This window comes from Muntiacus reevesi, chromosome 9, assembly GCF_963930625.1.
Source record: "Muntiacus reevesi chromosome 9, mMunRee1.1, whole genome shotgun sequence".
Taxonomy (NCBI): Eukaryota; Metazoa; Chordata; class Mammalia; order Artiodactyla; family Cervidae; genus Muntiacus; species Muntiacus reevesi.
In genome coordinates this window covers 83,950,644-83,977,847 of record NC_089257.1, presented here as the reverse complement: position 1 = coordinate 83,977,847, position 27,204 = coordinate 83,950,644, and the positions used below count along the sequence as shown (strand labels likewise).

Genomic DNA, 27,204 nt, shown 5'->3' with positions numbered 1-27,204 from the left:
ATAGCATTATCTGTGTAATCAAGTTCTAATTCAGAATGGAATTCAGGGCCTGTGTGCCTTGGCTCCACGCACTTCCTGGCTTTGTTTCCAGATCTGTAAAACATCAGTAAAAATACTTCTGTATGCCTTGAGGTTTATTGTGGGATAAAGTAAAATTTAGTACATGGAATAGTTCATAAGCTATTCACTGCTTTATAAACATTGTTTCTATCATCATAGTCTTGTGAGACAGTTATATCCTCAGAGACTTCTAGATACATAGGGGTCTTTGTTCCCACACTCGAGTGGCTTCAGATGGCTTCTTTTAGCTTCTCCTTTTTTCTAACAGACTCAACTGTCATGTCTTTGTATTGGCATTATACTTCCCTCTGATACCCACTCCTCCCTCAATTTGCTGCTTTTAGTCAGCAGTCAACTAGGAAACCACAGAATACAACTTCTTAGCAATATGTCTAAAATTAAAGTAATTTTGTTCTTTTTCACAAGGAGTGAGAGGAAGTTTTTTTAAAATCTCAGTTGGTTTAAAATTTCATGTTTATTTTTGAAATCTTTTTTAAGTTCTTAAGCATTTTTAGAAATTAATAATGCTTACATTTAATCCTTCAACCAATGCAAAAGCGTATAAGATAAAAAAAGATCTGATGCCTCCCTCCCTTTCCCTTCTCAATAACTCCCTAGAAATAATCACTATTTGTGGAATGAATATACAAAATAGGCTCAAAATAGGCAGAACATTAGTTCTGCACCTAGTTTTTTTTTACCAAACTATTGACCTTTTTGTATTAGTACATTATTGGTTATGTGCACATGTGCTAAGTCACTTCAGTTGTGTCTGACTCTTTGCGACCCTGTAGACCATAGCCCACCAGGCTCCTCTGTCCATAGAATTCTCCAGGCAAGAATACTGGGGTGGGTTGTCATGCTGTCCAGGGGATCCACTAGACCCAGGGATCGAACTGCATCTCTTTATGTCTCCTGCACTGGCAGGCAGGTTCTTTACCACTAGCACCACCTGGGAGGCCCACATTATTGCTTATTGCTGCGTAACAGAACTGCCAGGACTTAGTGGTTTGACTGTATATATTACCTCAGTTCCTCTGGGTAAAGAGTTCAGTAGGGGCTTAGCCGGGTACTTCGCTGAAGGTTTCAGGGTTTCTCTGATAGCTCAGTTGGTAAAGAATCCACCTGCAATGCAGGAGACCCCAGTTCGTTTCCTGGGTGGGGAAAATCCACTGGAGAAGGGATAGGCTACCCACTCCAGTATTCTTGGGCTTCCCTTGTGGCTGAGTTAGTAAAGAATCCTCCTGCAATGCAGGAGACCTGGGTTCGATCCCTGGGTTGGAAAGACCCCCTAGAGAAGGGAAAGGCTACCCACTCCAGTATTCTGGCCTGGAGAATTCCATGGACTGTATAGTCCATGGGGTTGCAAGGAGTCGAACACAATTGAGTGACTTTCACTTTTCACTGAAGGTGGATTTGAAGTTACAGTACTGGAGGCTTGAGTGGGACTGAAGGCTTCACTCTAAGGTAAACTAACTCACAGTCAGCCTGTGGGCAGGAGGCCTCAGTTCTCTCTCCATAGCGTTGCTTGAGTATCTTCACAGCATGGTGGCAGGCTTCCCCAAGAGTGAGCTGTCTAGAGATTCACTGGATCCTAGAGAGAGCCAAGTAGAAGCGATCCTTTTTATGACCTAACCTCAGAAGTTATAGTTTTGACATATTCTTTGCTAGAAGCAGGTTTATAAGTGAGGTCCACATAGAAGGAAAGTGAAACAGAAATAGTGTAGTACTTAGGAATAGTATAGGAAGTGCTTTGAGACAGTAAATTATAAATAAATCTACAATAATTTCAGGGTAATGGTTACTTTGAAGGCACTGCATTTGAGGAGGTGCACAATTTGAGGGGATTTCTTAACTGACAATTTTATGTCTTTATCAAACTAATGAGAACACAGATGTTCTTAACCATGAGATGTTCTTAAACATATTGCTTAATGAAAATTTTGAGAGGCTCTCAATTTTTAAATTCTGAGCTTTTATTTTAGCTTCAGCTTACATGTATACATTTGTTTATTGATGGTGGTTTTAGTACAGTGAAGATAGTCAATGGTAAAATTAACACCTAAAGTAAATGCAATAGGCTCTGGAATTCAAGAGGATTTCCATTAAGAGACAATGAGGAAACCAGTGGAAAGTTCACCAGGCTTGGAGAAGTCCAACAGCCTGTGTTAGGGTCTGTTCATCACCATGTATGACAGTGATTTGGAGCATTTACTTAACTGGAGTCAGTTTCTCATCAGTCAATTGCAGGGAAGAAGCCCACTTCTCATGCTGTTACACAGATCACATGAAATTTTTTTAAATTAAAAATATGAGATATTTAATTTTTAATATGAAATATATCCAGCTACTGGCACACAACAGATCCTCAGTATTTTCTTCCTGCTTGCACAGATTATTGCCTCTTGATTCTTGTTCTGTGTCTAGCATTTTAGCAAGTGTGTATTTTTAGTAATTGCAAGTTTTATATTTTTCTTTTGTTGTACAAGAAAAAATGTTCAGTATTAAATACTAAATTTTCTAATGCTTTTATACAATGAGCTAAAATTATTTAATAGTGGATGTTAAACTGTACAGTTGCCATCTCTAGGTTTTTCTTTTTGCTGACATTTGAGCAGACAGCTTTTTTTTTGCTGACTGAATATCTCTTTGTGATGGTGCTTTGAGCTCGTTAACAACCAGATTCTTATGCGGCAGCTGCACATTACACATGCTTATTCTCCATGTTCAGACCACAAATCTTCTGTGACTGAGTGCCAGCACCACCTGCATAGTCTTTTGATGCTGCAGATATAGCTCTAATAATGTTATTTCAAAATATTCCAGACATGTTTGCTCGTACATTTTAGCGCAACTGGGACAATGAAATGGTATTTCAGAGTATCAGAAACTATTGTTATTTTTTGTGTGTATTTTACAATGGAGACAGACGGTAGAATTTCCTGTATGTAGGATTGTAGAACATGTAGAACATCCAGAGTATTCTGTACATACCTAGCTGGGGGTTATTAAATACTGAGAGTAATTTTGAAAACGTTCATGTTGTTTTTTTTTCTCCCTAAAATCTATTTCTAGCTTATTCTTAGAAAAACATGTTGAATGAAGGTCATTAGGGCAATGACACAGCTACTCACTCATCCCGACAAAGCTTTTTGCTTTGACGGCACTACTTTTCATGACTGGTAGCCAAACACAGAGCTTGAAAACAGAGGCTCTTGAGCCAAACTGCCTCAGTTCACATTCTGGCTCTTCCCTTCCCTAGTTTGTTCTCAAGTCACTGAACCTCTCTGTTCCTCAGTTTCATCTATGAAATGGGGATGAACATAAAATCTGCCCCTTACAGTAATTTTGAAAATTGCTAGTATTTACAGAATACCAAAGCAGTGTCTGGTTCATAACAGGGACTGTTCAAATATTCATTAAATAAGCACATTAAATAAGTACAGCAGATAGACAGCTGTAGAGCATAGAGCACATAAGCTCAGCTCTGTGAGCTTATCCCAGATTGGATCAGTCCCCAAACAGTAAAAGACACTGTCCTTTCAGTCAGATTAGTCATATAAGCTCATAAGGATAAGGAGGAGTATAAATCATCAATGAATGATGCTTTCCCTTTGGCTTAACCAAACCAGAAGCCTAGGGGTTAAGCCTGTGTCATTTTTCAGGGCAGAGGGCTGGTGGGACAGGGGTAGGGAGGGATCTGGAGGGACAGACAGAAAATATCCATCACAGTTTCTGAGACAGAGTGCATATTTATATATAATGCATATATAATATGTAGATATGTGCATATTTCTATGTAAAATTTCTATTATCTTCCCATGTATTTTCTAACTCTCCACAGAAAGAAATTTGATCTCAACATGAAAGTCTCTGTCACTTAAAGCATATTTCAGCATTACTATTGCCTGGTTTAAAACAGCAGAGGAACACAGTTCATTTTCTACTTAATCCAAAAAAACCATTCCAAGCCTGGTAGGAAATGTTGAAGAGCTGAAAGATAGAATTGATAATACTACCTCCCATATAGAAATGCCAGCAAAACTGTTTCTCAGTCTTTATACCAAATGTTTCTAATCTGCACCAATAATTTCTGTTCATAAACAGAACAGAATTGAATCTGTTCATAAATTCAACAAAATATACTGCATTAGGTTTTAAAAGTACTTTCTATGCCTAAATCAGTCATTTCATTTTTCTTCTACTAGAGCCCTATTGAGCTCACTCTGATGTTCATGTCTTCAGTGGGAGGTAAAGCTGATATGCAATATTATGAATAAGAAAAGTAGTTAATTGAACATTTCAAAAGCAATCACTATATAACAGACTGGACACACAGTTGCTCTGGGCAATTGAGGTAGCTGGGAGATGACAAATGAGCAGGCTTTAATTCTCTTGGTGATTGTTCCTGGAGGACCATTTTAAATTTCTGCAGCCTGGAGAAGGAAACTCACTTAACCTCACAGCATTGTGTTAATTCTGTGTTCAGGCACATGGGGGACATGATTAGCCCTGATTTGACAATTAACATTTAGTTAGTCAGTCAGTTCAGTCGCTCAGTCGTGTCTGACTCTTTGTGACCTCATGGACTGCAGCACTCCGGGCTCCCCTGTCCATCACCAACGCCCAGAGCTTCCTCAAACTCCATCCATCTTATGTGGTCGGACATTTGGTAAATAATAAGTAATGAATGATTCAGGGCATGAGGAAACACATTTTTTTGAAACACCCAAAATTATGTTTTACATAGGAGAACTTTAGCTTGCCTATGGTTGGGAGCCAATTTTTTTGCCTGAGTTTGAACTTTTGAATTTAATGAGGGGTTGCTCACACTTTCTCCCATTCAGCAGCTGGGAATTTAGTTTTCTCATATTTGCAAAGCAGGATCAAAAACACTGGTAGGCAGAATTCTAAGATGACCCTTCGGTGACCGTCTCCCTGTGTCTAATTCTCTCATTTGTCAATATCAGCCATCATTCCTATCATAGTCACAGAAAACTAACCAATCTAATCACATGGACCATAGCCTTGTCTAACTCAATGAAACTATGAGCCATGCTGTGTAGGGCCACCCAAGACAGACGGGTCATGGTGGAGAGTTCTGACAAAACGTGGTCCACCGGAGAAGGCAATGACAAACCACTTCAGTATTCTTGCCTTGAGAACCCCATGAACAGTATGAAAAGATAAAAAGATGGAACACTGAAAGATGAGCTTTCCAGGTCGGTAGGTGCTCAATGTGCTACTGGAGATCAGTAGAGAAGTAACTCCAGAAAGAATGAAGAGACAGAGCCAAAGCAAAAACAATACCCAGTTGTGAATGTGACTGGTGATGGAAGCAAGGGCCAATGCTGTGGAGAGCAATATTGCATAGGAACCTGGAATGTTAGGTCCCCGAATCAAGGCAATTGGAAGTGGTCAAACAGGAGATGGCAAGAGTGAATGTCAACATTTTAGGAATCAGCGAACTAAAATGGACTGGAATGGGTGAATTTAACTGAGATGACCATTAATATCTACTACTGTGAGCAAGAATCCCTTAGAAGAAATGGAGTAGCTATCATAGTCAACAAAAGAGTCCAAAATGCAGTACTTGGATGCAGTCTCAAAAACAACAGAATGATCTCTGTTCGTTTCTAAGGCAAGCCATTCAATATCACAGTAATCCAAGTCTATGCCCCAACCAGTAATGCTGAAGAAGTTGAGGGATTCAGTGAAGACCTACAAGACCTTCTAGAACTAACACCCAAAAAAGATGTCCTTTTCATTATAGGGGACTGGAATGCAAAAGTAGAAAGGCAAGAAACACCTGGAGTAACAGGCAAACTTGGCCTTGGAGTACAGAGTGAAGCAGGGCAAAGGCTAATAGAGTATTGCCAAGAGAAAGCACTGGTCATAGCAAACACCCTCTTCCAAAAACACAAGAGAAGACTCTACACATGAACATCACCAGATGGTCAACACCAAAATCAGATTGGTTATATTCTTTGCAGCCAAATGTGGAGATGTTCTATACAGTCAGCAAAAACAAGACCGGGAGCTGACTATGGCTATCATCATGAATTCCTATTGCCAAATTCAGACTTAAATTGAAGAAAGTATGAAAAACTACTAGCCCATTCAGGTATGACCTAAATCAAATCTGTTAAGATTATACAGTGGAAGTGAGAAATAGATTTAAGGGACTATATCTGATAGAATGCCTGATGAACTATGGATGGAGGTTCATGACATTGTCCAGGAGACAGAAATCAAGACCATCCCAAAGAAAAAGAAATGCAAAAAAGCATAATGGCTGTCTGAGGAGGCCTTACAAATAGCTGTGAAAAGAAGAGAATCAAAAACCAAAGTAGAAAAGGAAAGATATGCCCATTTGAATGCAGAGTTCCAAAGAATAGCAAGGAGAGATGAGAAAAGCCTTCCTCAGTGATCAGTGCAAAGAAATAGAGGAAAACAAAAGAATGGGAAAGACTAGAGATCTCTTCAAGAAAATTAGAAATACCAAGGGAACATTTTATGCAAAGATGGGCACAGTGAAGGACAGAAATGGCATGGACCTAACAGAAGCAGAAGATATTAAGAAGAGGTAGCAAGAATACACAGAAGAACTATACAAGAAAAGATCTTAATGACCCAGATAACCATGATGGTGTGATCACTCACCTAGAGCTAGACATCCTAGAATGCAAAGTCAAGCGGACCTGAGGAAGCATTACTGCGAACAAAGCTAGTGGAAGTGATGGAATTCCAGTTGAACTATTTCAAATCCTAGACAATGATGCTGTGAAAGTGCTGCACTCAATATGCCAGCAAATTTGGAAAACTCAGCAGTGGCCACAGGACTGGAAAAGGTCAGCTTTCATTCCATTCCCAAAGAAAGGCAATACCAAAGAATGCTCAAACCTACCACACAATTGCACTCATCTCACACGCTAGCAAAGTAATGCTCAAAATTCTCCAAGCCAGGCTTCAGCAGTACATGAACCGTGAACTTTCAGATATTCAAGCTGGTTTTGGAAAAGGCAGAGGAACCAGAAATCAAATTGCCAGCATCCATTGGATCATAGAAAATGCAAGAGAATTCCAGAAAAACATCTACTTCTGCCTTATTGATTATGCCAAAGCCTTTCACTGTGTAGATAACAGCAAACTGTGGAAAATTCTGAAAGAGATGGGAATACCAGAGCACCTGACCTGCCTCTTGAGAAATCTGTTTGCAGGTCAAGAAGCAAGAGTTAGAACCGGACTTGGAACAACAGACTGTTTCCAAATTGGGAAAGGAGTCTGTCAAGGCTATATATTGTCACCCTGCTTATTTAACTTCTATACGGAGTACATCATTCAAAATGATAGGCTGGATGTAGCACAAGCTTGAATCAAGACTGTCGGGAGAAACATCAATAACCTCAGATATGCAGATGATACCACCCTTATGACAGAAAGTGAAGAGCTGCTAAAGAAACTCTTGATGAAAGTGAAAAGAGGAGAGTAAAAAAGCTGGCTTAAAATTCAGCATTCAAAAAATGAAGATCATGGCATCTGTTCCCATCACCTGATGGCAAATAGATGGGGAAACAATGGAGACAGTGACAGAATTATTTTCTTGGGCTCCAAAATCACTGCAGATGGTGATTGCAGTCATGAAATTAAAAAATGCTTACTCCTTGGAAGAAAAGCTATGACCAACCTAGACAGCATACTAAAAAGCAGAGACATTACTTTGCTGACAAAGGTCCATCTAGTCAAAGCAATGGTTTTTCCAGTAGTCATGTATGGATGTGAGAGTTGGACTATAAAGAAAAGTTAGCATGAAAGAAATGATGCTTTTGAACTGTGGTGTTGGAGAAGACTCTGAGACTGTCTCTTGGACTGCAAGGAGATCCAACCGGTCCATCCTAAAGGAGAGCAGCCCTGAATATTCATTGGAAAGAGTGATGCTGAAGCTGAAGCTCCAATACTTTGTTCACCTAATGTGAAGAACTGATTAACTGGAAAATACCCTGATGCTGGGAAAGATTGAAGGCAGGAGGAGAAGTGGACAACAGAGGATGAGATGGTTGGATGGCATCACTGACTCAATGGACATGAGTTTGAGTAAGCTTCAGGAGTTGGTGATGGACAGGGCGGCCTGGAGTCCTGCAGTCCATGGAGTCGCAAAGAGTCAGACACGACTGAGCCACTGAACTGAACTGATAATTAGTGATGTTGAACACTTTTGATCTGTTAGCCATCTCTGTCTTTTTTGGAAAAATGTCTATTCAGATTCTCTGTGTTTTAATGAGATTAGTTTCTTGCTGTTGAGCTATATGACTTTATACAAATTGGATATTAACCTCTTAACATATATGATTTGCAAATATTTTCCTTCATTCAGTAGTCTGCCTTTTCATTTTGTTTATGGTTTTCTTTGCTGTTCCAACGCATTTTAGTTTAATGTAGTCCCATTTGTTTATTTTTTGTTTTAGTTATCTCTGGTTTTGGTGTCAAATCTCAAAAACCATAGCCAACCCTTCTGTGAAGGACTTTATTACCTGTGTTTTCTCAGGTGTTTTATGGTTTCAGGTCTTACATTAAGTACTGTCAAGTCTTACTGCACTTGGAGTTAATTCTCTGTGTATGGTATAAGAGAGTGGTCTAGTTTCTTTCTGTTCCATATGGCTGTCCAGTTTTCCCATCACCACTTAGTGAAGAGATTGTCCTTTTCCCTTTGTATTCATATATTCTTGGCTTCTTTGTCATAAATCAATTGGCCATATTTGTATGGTTTCTAGGCTGTCACTTCTGTTGATATGTGTGTTTGTTTTTATGCCAATACCATACATTTTGATTACTGTAGCTTTGTGATTAGTTTAATTTAGAAAGTGTGATGGCTCCAGCTTTGTTGTTATTTCTCAGGATTGCTTGGGCTGCTCAGGATCTTTTGTGATTCTATGTAAATTTTAGGATTATTTTTTCTATTTTTGAGAAAAATACCACTGAAACTTTTATCAAGATTGCATGGACTCTGTAGATTGCTTTAGGTAGTGTGGATATTTTTTTTTTTTTTTTTTTTTTTTTAGTGTGGATATTTTAACAGTGTTCTTCCAATTCATGATCACAGAGTATTTTTCCATTTATTGGTATCTTCTTTAATTCTTTTCATCAGTGTCTTATAGTTTTCAGTGTACAGGCCTGTTACCTACTTGGTTAAATCTTTTCCTAGGTATTTTAGCTCTTCCATGAAATTGTGAATTGGATTGGTTTTAGTTTCTTTATGTGATAGTTTGTCATTAGTGTGTAGAAATGCAATAGATTTTTATATATTTTGTATCCTTGAACTTTACTGAATTTGTTTTTTAGTTCTAACAGTTTTCTGTGACGTCTTAAGGGTTTTCTGTTTATAATACCATTTTATCTGCAAATTGTGACAATTTTACTTCTTCCTTTCTAATTTGGATGCCTTTTATTTCTTTTTCTTGCCCAATTGCTCTGGCTAGGACTTCCAATACTGTGTTGAATAACAGTGGTTACAGTGGGCATCCTTGTCTTGTTCCTGATATTACAGGAGGTTTTCAGCTTTTCACTGATGAGTATGTTAGCTACAGTCATGTCATTTATGGCCTCTATCATGTTGAGGCACATTATGGCCTCTCTTCTGTTGAGACATATCCATAAATGGATGTTGAATTTTCCTAAATGCTTTTTCTGCATCAAAGGCTACCCACTCCAGTATTCTGGCCTAGAGAATTCCATGACTGTACAGTCCATGGTGTCGCAAAGAGTTGGACACGACTGAGTGACTTTCACTTACTTACTATTGAGATAATCATATGGTTTTTATCCCTCATTTTGTTAATGTGGTATATAACATTGATTGATTTGCAGATGTTGAACCATAGTTGCATCCCTGGAATAAATTTCACTTTATTATAATGTATGATTCTTTTCATGTATTGTTGAATTCAGCTTGCTCATATTTTGTTGAGGATTTTTACATCCATTTTCATCAGTGATATGGCCTGTTCTTTTGTCGTGGCATCTTTGTCTGATTTGGGTGTCAGGGTAATGTTGACCTCTTAACACTTTATTGACTGGAGATGTGTTACTACATCTTCTGTTACCCAAACATTTATCAACAAGAGACCTATCACATATCAATACATTTTTAGAGAGTGATACAGTTAACATCACTGTGCAAAGCTGTTAGAGCTTAAAATTGACTAAGAATTCATTATACAACTTATGATCATTATCATCCACATTTTGTTCCATTAGGTTTTGGTTTCAACCTTGCATATGTTACAATAAACATAAGATTTTCAAAAATGGTGCAATGAAATGCATCAAAAATGAAAAATTTTGAGTGAAGAATTTTTCAGTAAATTTTATGCAGATACTTTCTCTGATTATCTGAGTGACATATATACTAGGGTCTCAGTAGTTCTTCAGAGTGCAGTTCTGATTCATGTATGATTAGTAGACCAACAAAAGACAATAAACCCTACTGACTGATTCTGATATGGCAAGTGAAAATGAAACGGTGCTGGAGAATGCTCCATTTCTTCTACAGAAGAGTGGATTGGAGACAATTTTTTATGACAGTTAGCAGATTTTACCGGTGTGCCAGTTGTAACTATTGAGTGTAATAACCCACAAAGTGTTAGTGAAATGACAGACTTAATTTTTGGCCAGTCAAAATAAAAATCACTGGCCATAGGTGTTAGTTTCTGCAAAAATCCCCCAGTCAATGAGTTAAAATTAGTTTTTAAATCTTCTCATCTCTTCTGTTTTTTGGAAGAGTTTTAGAAGGATTGATATTAATTCTTCTTGAATATTTGGCAGAATTCACCAGTGAAGCTGTCCTATCCTGGACTTGTGTTTGTTAGGAGGTTTTGATTACTAAATCAATCTCTGTATTAGTAATTGTTCTGTTCATATTTTCTATTTCTTCTTTAGTCAGTCTTGGAAGATTTTGTTTCTAAGAATTTATCTGTTTTCTCTTGGTTGTACAATTTGTTGGCATATAATTGTTCATAGTGGTCTCTGAAAATTCTTTGTATTTCTGTGGTATAAGTTTTGATGTCTCTTTCATTTCTGACTTAATGTTTCTTTTTTTTTTCTTGGTGAATCTAGCTAAGTTTGTCCATTTTTTGTTTATCTTCTCAAAGAGAGAGACAAGACAACTTTTGATTTCACTGATCTTTTCTGTTTCCGTTTTAGTCTCTATTTCATTTTTCTACTCTGATCTTTGTTAGTTTACTGCTTCTACTGACTTTGAGTTTAATATTTTTTCTAGTTTCTTTAGGTGTAAATTTAGGTTGTTTATGTGAGGTTTTCTTGTTTGTTTCTTGAGGTAGGCATTTACAGCTATGCATTTCACTGATAGAAGTCCTTTGCTGCGTTCCATAAGGGGCTTCCCAGGCGGCAGCAGTAGTAAAGAACCCACCTGCCAGTGCAGAAGACATAAGAGATGCTCGTTTGGTTCCTGGTTCAGGAAGATCCCCTGGAAGAGGGCATGGCAGTCCACTTCAGTATTCTTGCCTGAAGAATCCCATGGACAGAGGAGCCTAGCAGGCTGCAGTCCATGGGGTCACAAAAAGTTGGATACAACTGAAGCAATTTAGCATGCACGCATAAATTTTGGTATCCTACATTTCCATTTTCATATGTCTTAAGGTATTTTTTGTTTCCTCTTTGACTCATCGGTTGTTCAATAAGTAGCATGTTGTTTAATTTTCACATCTTTGTGCATTTTCCAGTTTTCTTCTGTAATTCTAGTTTCCTACCATTGTGGTTGGAAAAGATGCTTGATATTATTTTAGTCTTCTTAACTTCATTAAGAACTTGTTTTCTGGTCTAATAATATGATTTATCCTGGAGAATTTTCCATGTGCACTGAGAAGATTGTGTGTTCTATAGCTTTTTGGATGGAATGTTCTGTCAGGTAAATTTCTTATCTTTGTTTCATTGAAGTCTTTTTCTAATGTTTTATCTTGTTCTTAACTTTGGAACACATTCCTGTTTCTTCCTTTTCTTTGACTGTCTGTCATGGTTTCTGTGCATTAGATAAAACAGCCATCTGGCCCAGACCTGAGTGAGTGGATCCATGTAGGAGACGAACCTGTTCAGTCCTGCCCTAGCTCATGCTTCTCTCTCAAACCTTTCTGATTGTTAAATAGTCTGTTTACTTTTAATGGATGCTAATAGCTGAGGGTGTGCCAAGACATGTCAGCGTAGGAGAGGATCTCAGTCAGCACCGATTGGAAGCCAAACCCGTACGTAACAGCTTTCAGAGTATGCCAGCATACGCAGTCCTGCAGGGCCACACACACAAGCCCCACAGGCAGCTGGAGCCAGGTGATCTGGTGCTGTCCCGTGGGCAGCATCACAGAAACTGGGGCATCAGAAGAGGATGCAACCTCCTTTGCAGAAGATCTTGAAAACCTTGAGTTAGGCAGAGAGAGAGGGGAAAGATGGTGTCCCCCAGCCTCCATCCCCTCGGAGCACCTTTGTGGGCCTCGGGAAGTATGCCAAACCTGAAACCTGCCCCTCAGGCCAGAGCTCTTGCCTCTCAGAAAGACAAATGTGTTTCCATCTGCTGTCTGTGCAGTTCTCTGGGGGTGGCAGTCAGCCAGGAACTACCTTTGCGTTTGTTACAGTCCCACGGGATCTAGGAACACGAGTGTCCCTGGCCTCCAGAGTCAGGCACTCAAGGGGTGTCCCCTGGGGAGCATCCACAAAAAAACAGGGCACCAGACACGTCTAAGCCAACTCCAGGATATACTCCAGTGCTCTAGAGTGTGGCAGAGGGGGAACATGAAGATAGGGCCCACCCTAGGTCTCTGGAAAGGACTGTGGTCAGCTCTTTGATGTGTGTTTAATTAGAAGCCTGCCCCTCAGGCCCAGCAATAAGAGCCCTTTGGGCATGTACCCAGTCCTGTGGCCACTGCTGGGTCTTCCAGATTTGCTGACATAATGAATGCAAAGCCTTGATGGCATCCTCCTTTAGGGATGTGAATAGTCCTGCTAAGATTTTATCGCATCCACTAGCTTTATTAACTAAAGCAGTGCTTCTTAAGGCCCACTTGACTTTGCACTCCAGAATGTCTGGCTCTGGTTGAGTGACCACACCATCATAGTAATCTGATTCATTAAGATCTTTTTTATACAGTTCTTCTGTGTATTCTTTACATCTCTTCTTGATCTCTTCAGCATCTACTACGTCTCTGTCATTTTTAATCCTTTACTGTGCCCATCTTTGGGCAGAAAGCTCCCGTGATGATTACAATTTTCCTGAAGAGATCTCTAGTCTTTTCCCTTTTGTTGTTTTCTTCTGTTATTAAACACTGTTCATTGAAGAAGGCCTTCTTGTCTCTTCCAGCTATTCTTTGAAACTGCATTTAATTGGATGTACCTTTCCCTCTCTCCCTTGCTTTTTGCTTCTCTTCATTCTTTAGCTATTCATAAAGCCTCCTCAGATAGCCACTTGTCCTTCTTGCTTTCCTTTTTCTTGGGGATGGTTTTGTTCACTGCCCCCTGTGCAGTATTACGGACCTCTGTCCATAGTTCTTCTGGCACACTGTTAACTAGATCTAGTCCCTTAAGTCTATTCATTACCTCCACTGCAAATTCATATCTGGCTAGCCTAGTGTTTTTCCCAGGTTTCTTTAGTTTAAGCTTGAATTTTGCTATAAGAAGCTGATGATCTGAGCCACAGTCAGCTCCAGGTTTTGTTTTTGCTGACTGTATACAGCTTCTCCATCTTCAGCTACAATGAATGTAACCAGTTTGATTTTGGTATTGACCATTTGGTGATGACCATGTGTAAAGTTGTCTCTTGTGTTGTTGAAAAAGAGTATTTGCTATGACTAGTGCATTCTCTTGGCAGAACTCAGTTAGCCTTTGCCCTGCTTCATTTTGTTCGGCAAGGCCAAGCTTGCCTGTGATTCCAGGTTTATCTTGACTTCCTACTTTTGCATTCCAATCCCTGATGATGAATAGAATATCTTTTTTAGGTGTTAGTTCTCGGAGGTCTTCTAGGTCTTCATAGAACTAACCTACTTCAGCTTCTTCGGCCATCAGTGGTCGGGGCATAGACTTGAATTACTATGATGTTGATTGGCTTGTCTTGGAAATGAGCCGAGATCATTCTGTCATTTTTAAGGTTGCATCCAAGTACTGTATTTCAGATTCTTTTGTTAACTATGAGGGCTACTCCATTTCTTCTAAGGGATTCTTGCCCACGGTAGTAGATACAATGGTCATCTGAGTTAAATTCACCTATTCCCATCCATCTTAATTTGCTGATTCCTAAGATGTCGGTGTTCACTCTTGCCATCTCCTGTTTGACCGCTTCCAATTTTCCTTGATTCATGGACCTAACATTCTATTCTAGGTTCCTGTGCAGTACTGTTCTTTGCAGTTTCGGATTTTACTTTAGTCACCAGACACATCAACAACTGACTGTCTTACCGATTTGACCCAGCCGCTTCATTCATTCTGAGGCTACTGGTAATTTTCCTCCGCTCCTCCCCGGTAGCGTATTGGACACCTTCAGGCCCGGGGGGACTCATCTTAGGTGTCCTATCCTTTTGACCTTTTGTACAGTTCATGAGGTTCTCATGGCATGTATACTGGGTGGCTTGCCATTCCCTCCTCCAGTGGATCACGTTTTGTCAGAGTTCTCTGCTATGACCCATCTGCCTTGAGTGGCCCTGCAGAGAATGGCTCGTAGCATCACTGAGTTACGCAAGCTCCCTCGCCATAAGGCAGTGATCCATGAAGGGGTATACAAATGTAGTTGGAATAAATGCAGACTCTGAAGAGGATGAGTACTTTTACTTGGTGCTAAAAAAACAGGCTGCTTCATAGTGTCCTTGGTCTTGCTGTGATAGAAGGTGGCCAGCTGGTGTTATTAGAAAAAGGCTTGGAGTATCCCTTTTTTCTTTTTTGGTTGTTTGTATCAGTGAACTGAAAATATCTTCAATAGCATCCTCTTCACGTGCTGTGATCCCAGCGGCAGTGGTGATAATCATGGAAGTAGGTCTGTTCTGAGCCTCTCTGCAGCAGTGGCAGAATGTCCCTCATCTCCACGGTACCTTGTCTGTCTCGTTCCTCTCCCCCTGAGCTTGGCAGCTGCTGGCCCGAAGGGCACATGGTGCCCTCACTGCAGCCCCTCACCTCCTTTTCTGTGATTGTTAGCTGAAACCAAGAGGTAAGGTCAGGAAATTTTTATAGCTCTGACTGAAATCTCTAGATAATCTTAGGTTTTACTTAAGCAAATTTTGAGAGTGGTTTGACAAGTACTGACTGACTGAATTTGTCTCAAAGATCTGAGTTTCAAAGATCTGTGAAAGGAACCAGCCACCAGCCAGCGCTGTTGCCCAGAGACATCTTATTAGAAATGGAAGACCTGTGATCCTGAGTGCATTCGTTTGCCAGGGCTACCACAGCAAAGGACCACTAACTGGGTGGTGTAAGCAGCATAGATGGATTGTCAGATTGTCGACAGGCTGTCAGATTACATTGCCCTGAGGGCTGATGACAGAGGGTCTGTTCCATGCCTGTTGCCTCGTTTCTGGTGTTTTGCTGGCACTCTTTGGTTTTCCTTGGCCTCTCGGAAGCACCATCCTGATCTCTGCCTTCATCTTCACATGGTGTTCCTCCTGTATGTTTGTCTGTCTCCAAATTTCCCACTTTACAAGGATACCAGGTACTTAAGCCTCATCCTGATAACCTCATTTTAACTTGATTATAATCCTCTGTGAAGATCCTATCTGCAAATAAGGCGACATCCTCAGGTACTCCGGGTTAGGGCTTCACCATGTGAGTGTTAGGGGGACACAGTTCAGCGCTGACACTGAGTAAGTGTTGGCCCTGTGCGCCCCCTGCACCCTGTCCCGCAGCCCCACCTGCGTTAGCCGAGGTGTTACTGACAGTACATATGCTCCGCTTGTTGAATGAGCTGTAGTTGGCAGGATGTCTGTCTTGTTCAGAATGAAACCAAAAGGAATAGCACTGTGATGACTGGGATTCCTCTCTCCGGCAGCCCGGGCCCGCTGCAGGGGGTCTGCACTTCTGGCCCCGTCCTTGCCCCGCCCTTCTCCCCTCACCTCTGCTGCTTTGACCTCACAGAAGCAGGCCTGAAGGGGCTTGGGGAGAAGCCCTCTGGGATGTTTTCACCTGGTGGAGGTGCCCCGGGTGGCAGATGCGGTTCTTGCGGAGCTTCTGGGGAGACCCTCAGCTGGCGCTTCCCCGTCCAGTCTCTATGCCCTGGGGCCTCCCCCCACCGGCCCTCGCGCTCCACTCCCTCCAGTCCAGTTCAGTCCAGTCGCTCAGTCGTGTCCGACTCTCTGCGACCCCATGGACCGCAGCACAGCAGGCCTCCCTGTCGATCGCCAGCTCCCGGAGTTTGCTCAGACTCATGCCCATCAAGTCGGTGATGCCACTCCCGTGGCCCCTGCTGTTTGATGTCCCACCTCTCTGCTGGGTCTCTCTACCCCTGTGTGCAGAACTCTCTGTGAAGCTGTCTTTGAAAGCAGCCCCATGCTGGCCATGTTCCAGGGGCCTGCTTTGGTCTGTGGGAAACAAGCGCCTCTGTGGTCACTGGAGGCGAAAATCAACTCCCCGAGCAGCCTTTTCAACCCGTGGACAGGCAGACAGCTCACCCGCCGCCTCGCCTTTAGCGTCACCAGGCCGGTGTCAGATCCCAGTGTTTGTCCCTTCAGGCCCAGGGGACGCTGGGCCCGCTCTTCAGGTGGTTCCCTTGAAGCCTTTCCAGCTTGGCTTGAGGGTGAGGGCATGTGTACCCCTGTTTTCCTCCACGGGCAGAGGTGCGGGTGGACACAGAGCATGCGTCACACTTTCCAATAACGTCCCCTCCTGGGGCCTTTATACCTTCTTTTGTCTTAACTGGATGTTTTTGTACTTTCTTGGATTGAAATACATAGTTGACATATAACATATTAGTTTCAGGTATACAACATAATGATTTGATATTTGTCTATATTATAAAATGATCACAATAAGTAACAGCTATCATAATATATATAAGAATTTATATAACATCTGTCATCATATTTAGTTACAATTTTTTTTTCTTGTGATGAGAACTTTCCAGATCTGTTCTCTTAAAAACTTTCAAATATACAGTGTGATACAACTGGAGTCACCATGTGTTTTACATCACATCCCCATGATTGACTTACTTTATAACTAGAAGTTGATCCCTTTGACCCCCTTCGCTCATGTCACCCGCCCTCCACACCTTTATGACTTCTGCTTCTCAGAGGCTGTGGAGATTGAAGGGCTAATGCAGCAGAGCTTAACCCTGCCCAAGCCCTGCACAGGTGGTCTGTTCCTCCGACATCTCTGCAGGTGTTCACTGTGCCTTGCCGTGGAGGACACTGGCCAGTCATTGAGCAGTTACAGGAGAGGGAAGACACCCAGATCCCATGGCGGGGTGGTCTCCTCTGCAGAGGAGCACAGATGACCGTGGGCTCTGACCTGGAAGAGAGCATCCTTGCGTTGCAGCTAATACATTTAAACATCACAGAACACACCTTAACATAAAACTTATTTGCCTGTTTTGTCAAGCAAAATTTGTAGAAATTTTTAGCTTCTTAGTCATTTCTTTAACACATTTGGATTTTCTTAATGAAGAACTAACCTGACAGGTCCCTGTTTTTGCCCACGTGACTTTGTACAGTATCCATGAAGAATATCTTATTATGGCCAGGAGAAGAGAGTAGGCTCTGTGTGTGTGTGTGTGTGTGTGTGTGTGTGTGTGTGTAATCCAAAAGCAGCACTATGTTCATTGTTGCACTCTGCAAAGATCATTCTGTTCTAAAGATATGATATAAACAATGGTTCTTTGCTGTATTTAATTTCACTATAATAGAATTCACTCAGTAGATTAAAATAGTACATGATTATTTCAGTGCTAAAGTATATTACTTATATCTATAGAGCATTTTAATTGATTAATAAAAGGTTAGTTCAAATACATAACATTCTATCATCTACTTGAATAATTATAATTTATTAGTCTATATAATACAAAAGTTTTTGTATTATCACCAATGCAATGGACCTGAACTTGGGCAAACTTCAGGAGATGGTGAAGGACAGGAGGGCTGGCATGCTGCAGTCCATGAGTTCACAGAGAGTCAGACACAACTGGGCTACTGAACAATAACAACATAATATAGAAGTACTAATTCCTTGCGTCTTTTTTAAAACTCAGATAATACTCAGTGGAAGAGATCACACAATAAAGACCCAGAGTTCAGAAAAGGTGATAGGAATTTAAATAGTAAAAGCTGATGGCCAGATAAGAAGCACTATTAAAACCAGCCGGTAAAGCTGAAAATAAATATTTGAATTATTTGAATAAAAAGTCCAGAATAATTGTGAAAGATAGGGTGTTAGTACCTGAAGTCATCGCTTTTGGGTGTGACAGGGACTCTGAAGGCCTGATGCTGCTGTCGCTGGAGAAGGCAGGCCAGGGGCAAGTTCTTTCCACTTTGGTTCTTGGCCAGAGAGAGTGAAATGAGAAAATGCAGACAACATAGCAAACTACTAAACCTGCAGACACAAATAAAGAAAGAAATTGCAACCGGTCAGTCCTAAAGGAAATCAACTTTGAATATTCTTTGGAAAGACTGATGCTGAAGCTGAAGTTCCAATACTTTGGCCACCTGATGCAAAGAGCTGATTCGTTAGAAAAGACCCTGATGCTGGGAAAGACTGAATGCAGAGGAGGAGGGAGCGGCAGATGATGAGATGGTTGGATAGCATCACCAACTCAATGGACATGAGTCTGGCAAACTCAGGGAGATAGTGGAGGACAGAGGAGCTGAACAACAACAATAGGGCAAAGAGAGATTTCTGATTCCTTGGATAGTATGTAGTAAAATAGTTTGTGGCTCAGACAGTAAAGAATCCACCTGCAGTGTGGGAGACCCAGGTTCAATCCCTGGGTTGGGAAGATCCCCTGGAGAAGGTCATGGCTACCCACTCCAGTATTCTTGCCTGGAGAATTCCATGGACAGAGGAGCCTGGCAGGCTACAGTCCATGGAGTCACAAAGAGTCAGATATGACCGAGCAACTAACACACATTTATTTAGTAAATTATAAATAACTAAAGTATCTTTAGTTGTAAGTATCAGTTAGGTTATAGTGTTACAATGACGATAGAGTATGAAAAAATATTAAGACAAAAATGTTTGCTTTTGGCCATAGGGCATTTTATACATAGATACTTAGTATTTATTTTTTGGTAATAGTGCTTACTTATTTCCAGTTGTTTGTTTTAAATTAACATCAATGGTTTCCTCTTATAAAATTGGCTTTTGCATATTTAAAGCTTTCCAAAATATTTTTAGAAATATGTTTCCAACGATGGAAAATTATTATCACCACTATGAGATTTCGAACCAACCATGTTCTGCAATGTTATTTCACTTCCTAATGTATCATGGGAAGTTGGTTTTACTCTTATAAAGAATGTCCCGCTTATGCTTACATCCACTTCAGGCAGTTAGAAGCATGCAGCTACTGTTTGTCCTCAAAGCCTTTTGGAAGAATGTGGCAGGGAAACTTTAAAGTTTGAAAACCTTTTTTACATCCATTGGTTTAATAATCTTTTCAACTAACACTGTGACATAAAGCATGGAGTATTCAGACGGAGGTGGTTAAGACACTGTCCCTGTACTGAAAGAGCTCCGTCTTCTGGGTTGGGTCTCCTTCCCCCTTCCCCCCGCCCCACCATATGGTCACAAAAATTCCTCACTTTATGTATATCCAGGCTTGGTTCCTTTTGAATGTTTTCCTATTTGGGACATTCAATGGCTTATTGCTGGGTACTGCAGAGTATTAGTAGACCAAGTGTCTTCACGCTGCTGTGTTTGTTAGACCTTTTCCTTTATGCGTGACCATGAAAGGCAGTGAGTGAAGTGGCAGCTTGATTATCCGAGTCACAGCTCTTGCCTTAATGTTTCTTCATCTTCTCATAGACCAACAGGGACATCCCAACCATAGACATGAATCTTCCAATGTCAGTGTGAAACCATCAACAGCTTCAGTTTCCCCAAAGAATGTGACCACTACTACCTTGAAACCTGCGGGAAAATCATCAGAAAATAAAGATTCCTCAGGCTCAAATAGTGGGACAGCCACCACCTCGAAACCCATTGCAACATCTAAAGTGATAACACCAGTGGTGTCAACAAATACGACTTCCACCATCTTAAGGTCTACACCCAAAATAATGAATGTTTCACAAAATACATCCCAGCTATCAGTATCCACAGTTACCACAGCCCACAATAATTCGATGACATCTGTTCCTTCATCAGTAACAGGTATGTATAAAATGGACCTATTTTTTCCTATGCTGAAAAATAGTTGTTAAATGCCGCATTTATATCATTCCATTCTGCAAAATGTAGAAATTTAGGCAATTATTTCTCATTTCCTGTAGAAATTAGTTGTAGAGATCAGGAAAAGAGTTGATGTAGTAACTATCTTGTTCCTTTAAGAAATTAGCTTCCAACTTAATCATGCCAAATAATGACTGTATAAGATCCATCTGTAAATAAATAAATTATCCTAAACGGAATTTTATTTTGCATGATTTGAAAACTTGTCATACCTTTAATTTTTTGTACCTCACTCTAGAAGGGAATTAGGTAGGATCAGCCTCCATGATTTCTAAACCTAAATCATGGCGAGCTTCAGTTTTAATCCACTTGTGCCATAAAGATATTTTTTAATGGTATTAGATATAGTCACATATATATTATTAGTGTCAGCACTCTTTTTTTTTTTCATTTGTTTAAAATGTAATGCCTGTGAAACCCGGAATTCAAAAACCTTAAAATTCTCTTTTAAGTTATCCAAAGTTGAACTTCTCTTTAAAAGCTGTTGGTTACATTTATCAGAACAAATATCAGACTTTATGGTTCCTTTTTTGTGTTTTTATATACTTCTATTCTGAATAGTTTCTCTTCTTTATTACCACAATTTATGTATTGACTTCACAAAACTAAAATAGTTAAAATTCACAATTTGTTCAAAAGGAGAAATTTCCATTAGAAACATTTACTCAAATTGGATCCAGTTTCAGGAGTACAGCTGTTACCCAGACATGTTTTGCTTAGGGCATGAACCTTTAAAGAGAATTCATAAAAGAATTCCCCAAATCTTGCTGCCTTGGATGGCTTTGGTAGACCATCCAAGTCCAGTCTCGAATTAAGATCTTGGGACTGCAGGCAGTGGGGGTTTCTTTAATAAGGGATGTGTTGCGTCAGCTGAAGAAAACTAAAGCCAGGCAGTCACTAGACACAAAATCAACTAGAAAGCAACTTCATGTCCTTCTCGTCCCCAAGTCAGAATGCTTATATGGAAATTCAGAGTGCTTTAGCTTATTAGAATGTATTTTAAAAGCACTAAAACCTATTTTTTGTTTTGTTTTCTTCTAGTCACAGCAACTATTATTTCTAAGGAAAATAAAGGATCAAAATTTGATACTGGCAGCTTTGTTGGTGGTATTGTATTAACACTGGGAGTTTTATCTTTTCTTTACATTGGATGCAAAGTGTATTATTCAAGACGAGGCATTCGGTATAGAACCATGTAAGTTTTGATTGGCCAGGACTTTTATTATTATTATTATTATTAGTTCTTTATTTAAATATCATGACAAAATTTAAGAGTAGAGCCAGTGTTCATCTCAGGGATTAATAATTCATAGATTTATGAGTTATATTCCTATTAATCCTTTATGCCTAAAGCAAATTGGGTACAAGCTCATGATTATAAATACTTGCAAATGAATATGGATGTACATACCTGTAAAAATGATTGTATTTTATTAGTGTGTCATCCTTTTTCTTTTTTTAACTGGAGACCCAAGTTTAATTAGCCCTTTTCACATGCTTACACCTCTAATCACAAGAAATACCGCATCAGGTCTCCTGAGGCTGCTGACTTAGTGCTGCCAACAAACATAAAACACACTAAAATAGCATCCTCGATAAAAACATGATTTTTGCTTTCTGTGACAATGAAAATAAATTCTGACAGCCTTATTTTCCCTGATAATGAGTTGTTAGTATAATATATACAGTTAATCTATAGTAAAACCATTTTTCAGGTGAGCTTTATCAACAAGTCCTCAACAACAAATCATGTCATTCTATAGATCTGATGGTTTTTAGAGGTATCATCTCCCAATTTTTGTTACTCCAACAAAGTCCTTTTGGTTTTTCTTTTGAGTCTTATATGTACAAGAGTGAATTTATTCTTTTGATTGTTCAGTCACTCAGTCGTGTCCAACTCTTTGCGACCCCGTGAACCGCAGTATGCCAGGCCTCCCTATCCATCACCAACTCCCGGAGTTTACCCGAACGCATGTCCATTGAGTTGGTGATGCCATCCAGCCATCTCATCCTTTGTTGTCCCCTTCTTCTCCTCCCCTCAATCTTTCCCAGCATCAGTTAATGTATATATAAAATAAATACCATAGAATAGATGGCATTTTCCAAAATTTAAGTTGTCATGTGTCAATGCATATGTGTCCCATAGAGTTTCCATGTCAGAAACATTTGGGAAATACAGATTCAGCACAGTAAAATTCTGTTAAGCCTTTGATATGTTGATGTACATTATGAATTTCTAGGAGGAAAATATAATATCAAAATAAGTCTCAGATTTTTCATTGAACTAAGAAAACCAGACTTTAAAAAATATTTAAATTGTAACTTACCTTCCATGTATAGTAGCCATCATATCAAACTTACTTTAAAAGAATATCAACATAGTGTTTTGTCAGATTAAAGCACATTCAGAAACATTCAGTCTTTCCTCTTGTAGCTCAGTCGTAAAAGAAGAAGAAAAAAGGAAACTAACTAAATCAAGTTAATTCTAAAAATGCTTTAAATTTGGAATATTTTTAAAACACTCACTTCCTAGAAATATTTATCATCTGGTTTTTTTTTTTTTTTTTTTTTTGTAAATTTCACCAGTTAAACAGAAGGCACATTTTGATTAAATTTAATACATCTCCTTTTTTATAATATCAATATTTAAAGTATATTTTAAAGCCAGTCATTCCTTTGAAGCTATAAAGAATGACATTCCATAAATAAAGACTTACTATTTTCCCATTAAGGAAACTGAGACCAGCATCTAGTAATTGTGAGCATTTCTAACTTCAATTTACTGGATAATAATGCTGCTTAAGGGTTAGCTGTGGTGTTTCTCAGGGCTGCATGGGTAGACAGTGGGGTGATGTGGTAGGAGATGGGCTGGGGCAGACAGACTTGAATCTGAGTCTGGGTCTACTGTTGACTGGCAGGGTGCCCGCCTACTTTCATGTAAATGGTGTAGCACAGTGTCTAGTAGTCACGATGAGAGTCCACATGCTTACATGCTTGCTTAGCTTCTGATCTTCTGCAAAATGGAATTGATTGATTAAATACCTAACCTTATACATACATACACACCCATACATATTTTTTCTTCAGTGCCCTCCCTCTGCTTAGGGCTCCTGTGATGACTGAATGAGCTGTAACCCTGTGATGACTGAATGAGCTATGGGTGTAAAGTCTGTAGCAGAACACCTGGCACATAGTAGATGCTCATGAAATGATTGTTGTTCTAGTTATCTTCTTTTTTAAAGAGCATTGTAATAGTTAATTGATAAAAAGTCACACAGCCACTGTAGAGCAGAGATTTGAATGTAGATCCATTTTGCAACCTGAATACACTGATTGAATCCTTAACCACTACAGTATACCAGGTATTTTGCTTAAGAAAACACAAAGCAATGACAGTTTTGATTCTGAAGCTTGGAATTATTCATTACTTAAAAATACGAACTATAAGTATTTTGATACAAATATAAAACAAAGTAATTTTAACTTTTGATTTATTACAGCGATGAACATGATGCCATCATTTAAGGGACTCCAAGAACCAATGGAAAGAAGAGTGATACAGCCCTATCAGTTAATTTTGATTTATTACTTTAATACAGTATTCTCTTCTTGAAAATAGCATAAACAGGCCATGCATATAATATACAGTGTATTATATAAATATGTAAAGATTCCTCATGATTATTAAAGGAAAAGGGGTTTGGTTTGGGGGTTTTTAATGAACATATGGAGCATATAGTTAATGCAGTGGTATTATATTCAGTTTTAGAAAATACATAGTGAGACAAACAAGTTCAGTCTTACTTTTCTGTGGCAGTGGTCATAGTGATTGGAAAAGTGATAGGCCAGTGATTGGAAAGCACTATCCCTGAAGGGTATGATGCCATCTGGTCATTCAAATAAGGAGCTTGTCTCAGCACTAAGGATTTTGATGTCTTTGTTAGTCACACAAAGAATCTCAGTGCTATTGACAACTGGATATATCCTAATTACCATTGCCACATAGCAGAAATTATATGAATAAGCCACGTCTTAAGCGTAATTTGTTTATTGTCTCTTCAGAAACCATCGATATTTTATAAAGTTAGTTCTTTTGTTTAGAACAAAATACATGCCCTCCCACAACAACAACAAAAAAATTAAAACTAGAAACAGTATCTGGGCTTATCCTTGTTAGAGAACCATTGGAGAGCCTTTATTTTTCTTTTGCGCTTTCAATAGCAGTTGACAAGTAACTGCCTTTTTTCCCCTCTGTAGTTGTGGTGTTTTAACATAATAATGTTTTAAAGACTTAGTTGTTAGTATTAAATAATTAGATTATTTGCTACTGTGAGAACACTGTCACCACTGGAAATTGCTTTATTTCATGTTCAGTTGTTAATTTTATATTTAGTGAATATTTTTAATAGATATAGAACTGCTTTCAATGTTTAGAAATGGTTAACATAATGTAAACAGACCTAGCTTTAAAAAAAAAAAAAAAAGACCTTTAGATGATTTCCACAGCAACAGTTAGCAGTCTTTGGTCCAGATGAGAGAGAAGTGCTGTGTCTGCCAAGGCGGGGGCTGTGGGGCTCCCCTCAGGCTGCTAAACCTGTAGGTGCACTCCATCAGTGTCACTCAGAGATTTGGGGAAATAGCGTCTTTACACTAAAACACCAACATATTTTGGAATAAATTCTTACACAGTTTTAAAACAGGAGTTTTTAAGACTGGACGTTCCTGCTTCCATATTTGGGTCTTTTCTAGACTACTCCTCTTCTCCCCTGCTGAAGAGGAGGCACTTTCAGATGTATTGTGTTAATGGAGAGAAAAAGCATAATATTGTAAAGACAGCAGTATTAGCCAACATATTTTGGAGTGTTTTCAGCTTTACAGTTTATATTCCAGGACACAAAACTCAGGGTCAAGTTTTAACAAAAGAGATACTTAGTCATACTACATACTAACATACTGTTTCTTCTATCTTAGACGGTTAAAGTAAATCACACCAATTTCTGACAGCCCAGAAATGAGCTAAGAAGTCCTAATAAATGTGTACGTACATTTAAGAGGCATTAAATGTAACTTTTGTGCAGAGAATCAAGAATTTTGATATGAAAGGATCATTTCTACTCACTGTGTATTATGGCCAACTAACATGATGAATAATAAGAATTGTCCACAAAATATGGATGTGACAGGATGGATCGATGTGACACGTGCAGTATGGAAGGGTGTTATTAAACATGTGTTTGCATTAGTTTGAAAAGACATCTGGGCTGATAGATAAGTTGTGTGTTACTAACTTATCCATAACTGGTCTTTTAATCACTGCTTCATTTCTTTGCAAAATATACTGAAGACATGTTTTACAGTAAAGAAGGTTTTCTAACCTTAACTTGTCTTCTGAATTCTTGATATTTCAGTACTTCAAGTCAGTCAGAACTTTGTAGACAGGCCTGAAATTTTCTTGAATACTTGTTTCTTAGCACTTTGAAAATATAAAACCACTTTTTAAGTACTGAATGTCATTATTTGCCTTTAAAATTTCCTGTGCTTGGGGCTTGAAATAATTTAGTTATGTCTTTTTCTGTATATAAGTTGTATAATTTGTTACTTTCAAATATCAGTACTTCAATGCAATCAGGTTTTGGGGTTTGGGGTTTTTTTTTTTTTTGTAATCTGCAAAAAATAAGGGAAACAGCTATATAAACCAGTATTTCACTTTGGAGCACATTTCCTAAGCATAAATTTATCTTCCTCATTATGTTTACTTCAGCAACTATTCAGTTTCATTTGCATTCTTTAAGAATGTAGTTACTTGAAGATAAAAGCAATTCAAATGTATGTTTAAATATTAGGTAGAATTCAGCTTATGATTTTTAAATGTCCTTGGATAGTCCATAGAATGAATAATTCAAATACAGTTAATGAGAGCTGGCAAAATTAGAGTGATAATTTTGTATTTTTCAGGAAAAAAATATAAAGCAAATTTCTGTTAGATTTTTTCTTTTTATTATAAGGACCAACTTTTGGTATTGCCTTGTTACTGAGATCTATTTTTAGAATAAAATTTTGTTCTTTATCCAAGAGTAGTGTGTGGTTTTGCTTCATTTTTATCAAGCTCAGGAGAAACTAACAGAAAATGCCCAAAGTGAAAAGGCAGATTGTTGTGTGGTTGCCTGGACCAGCGGCAGTCTCACATGGAAGCTTGTTACAGTAGATCCCATCCCAGATCTACTGAATCACAATCTCTGGGGTGGAGCCCAGCAGTCTTTTAGCAATCCTATCAGGTGATTCTGAACACCAGGGTCTCAGAGGCACTGCTCAAAGGACTTTCATTTAAAGCCACTTATTTATTCTTCTGGGTAGAATCTTTAAAACAAGTGTATCTGTTGTAGAAATTTTAAAATTACCATTCCTGATATAAATCAGCTGCAACTGTATTAACATATGGTTTTTCAACACTTTTTCTTTACAACTGGATATAATTCAACTATATCAAAAGGATGATTTGGCTTCCCAAGTGGGCTAGTGATAACCCACCTTCCAATTCAGGAGACATAAGAGATGGGGGTTCCAGCCCTGTAGAAAGATCCCCTAGAGGAGGGCGTGGCACCTGCTCTAGTATTCTTACCTAGAGAATCACATGGACAGAGGAGCCTGGCAGGCTACAATCCATAGAGTTGCAGAGTCAGACATGACTCAGCGACTTACCACACATGCAAGGAAGACTTAAAT

General features: G+C 39.2%; 1 protein-coding gene across 1 annotated transcript in view; it reads left to right on the top strand.

The window, feature by feature from the left end:
- The window catches only part of TMEM123 (transmembrane protein 123), a 73,303-nt gene extending 46,750 nt beyond the window's left edge, over window positions 1-26,553 (top strand). Inside the window, exons 9-11 of the mRNA XM_065944467.1 lie at window positions 20,056-20,403; window positions 21,523-21,676; window positions 23,982-26,553. Coding sequence (XP_065800539.1) covers window positions 20,056-20,403; window positions 21,523-21,676; window positions 23,982-24,006 — 527 coding nt within the window. The 3' untranslated portion in view covers window positions 24,007-26,553. The remainder of the gene's footprint in view (window positions 1-20,055; window positions 20,404-21,522; window positions 21,677-23,981) is intronic.
- Window positions 26,554-27,204: the final 651 nt, after the last annotated feature.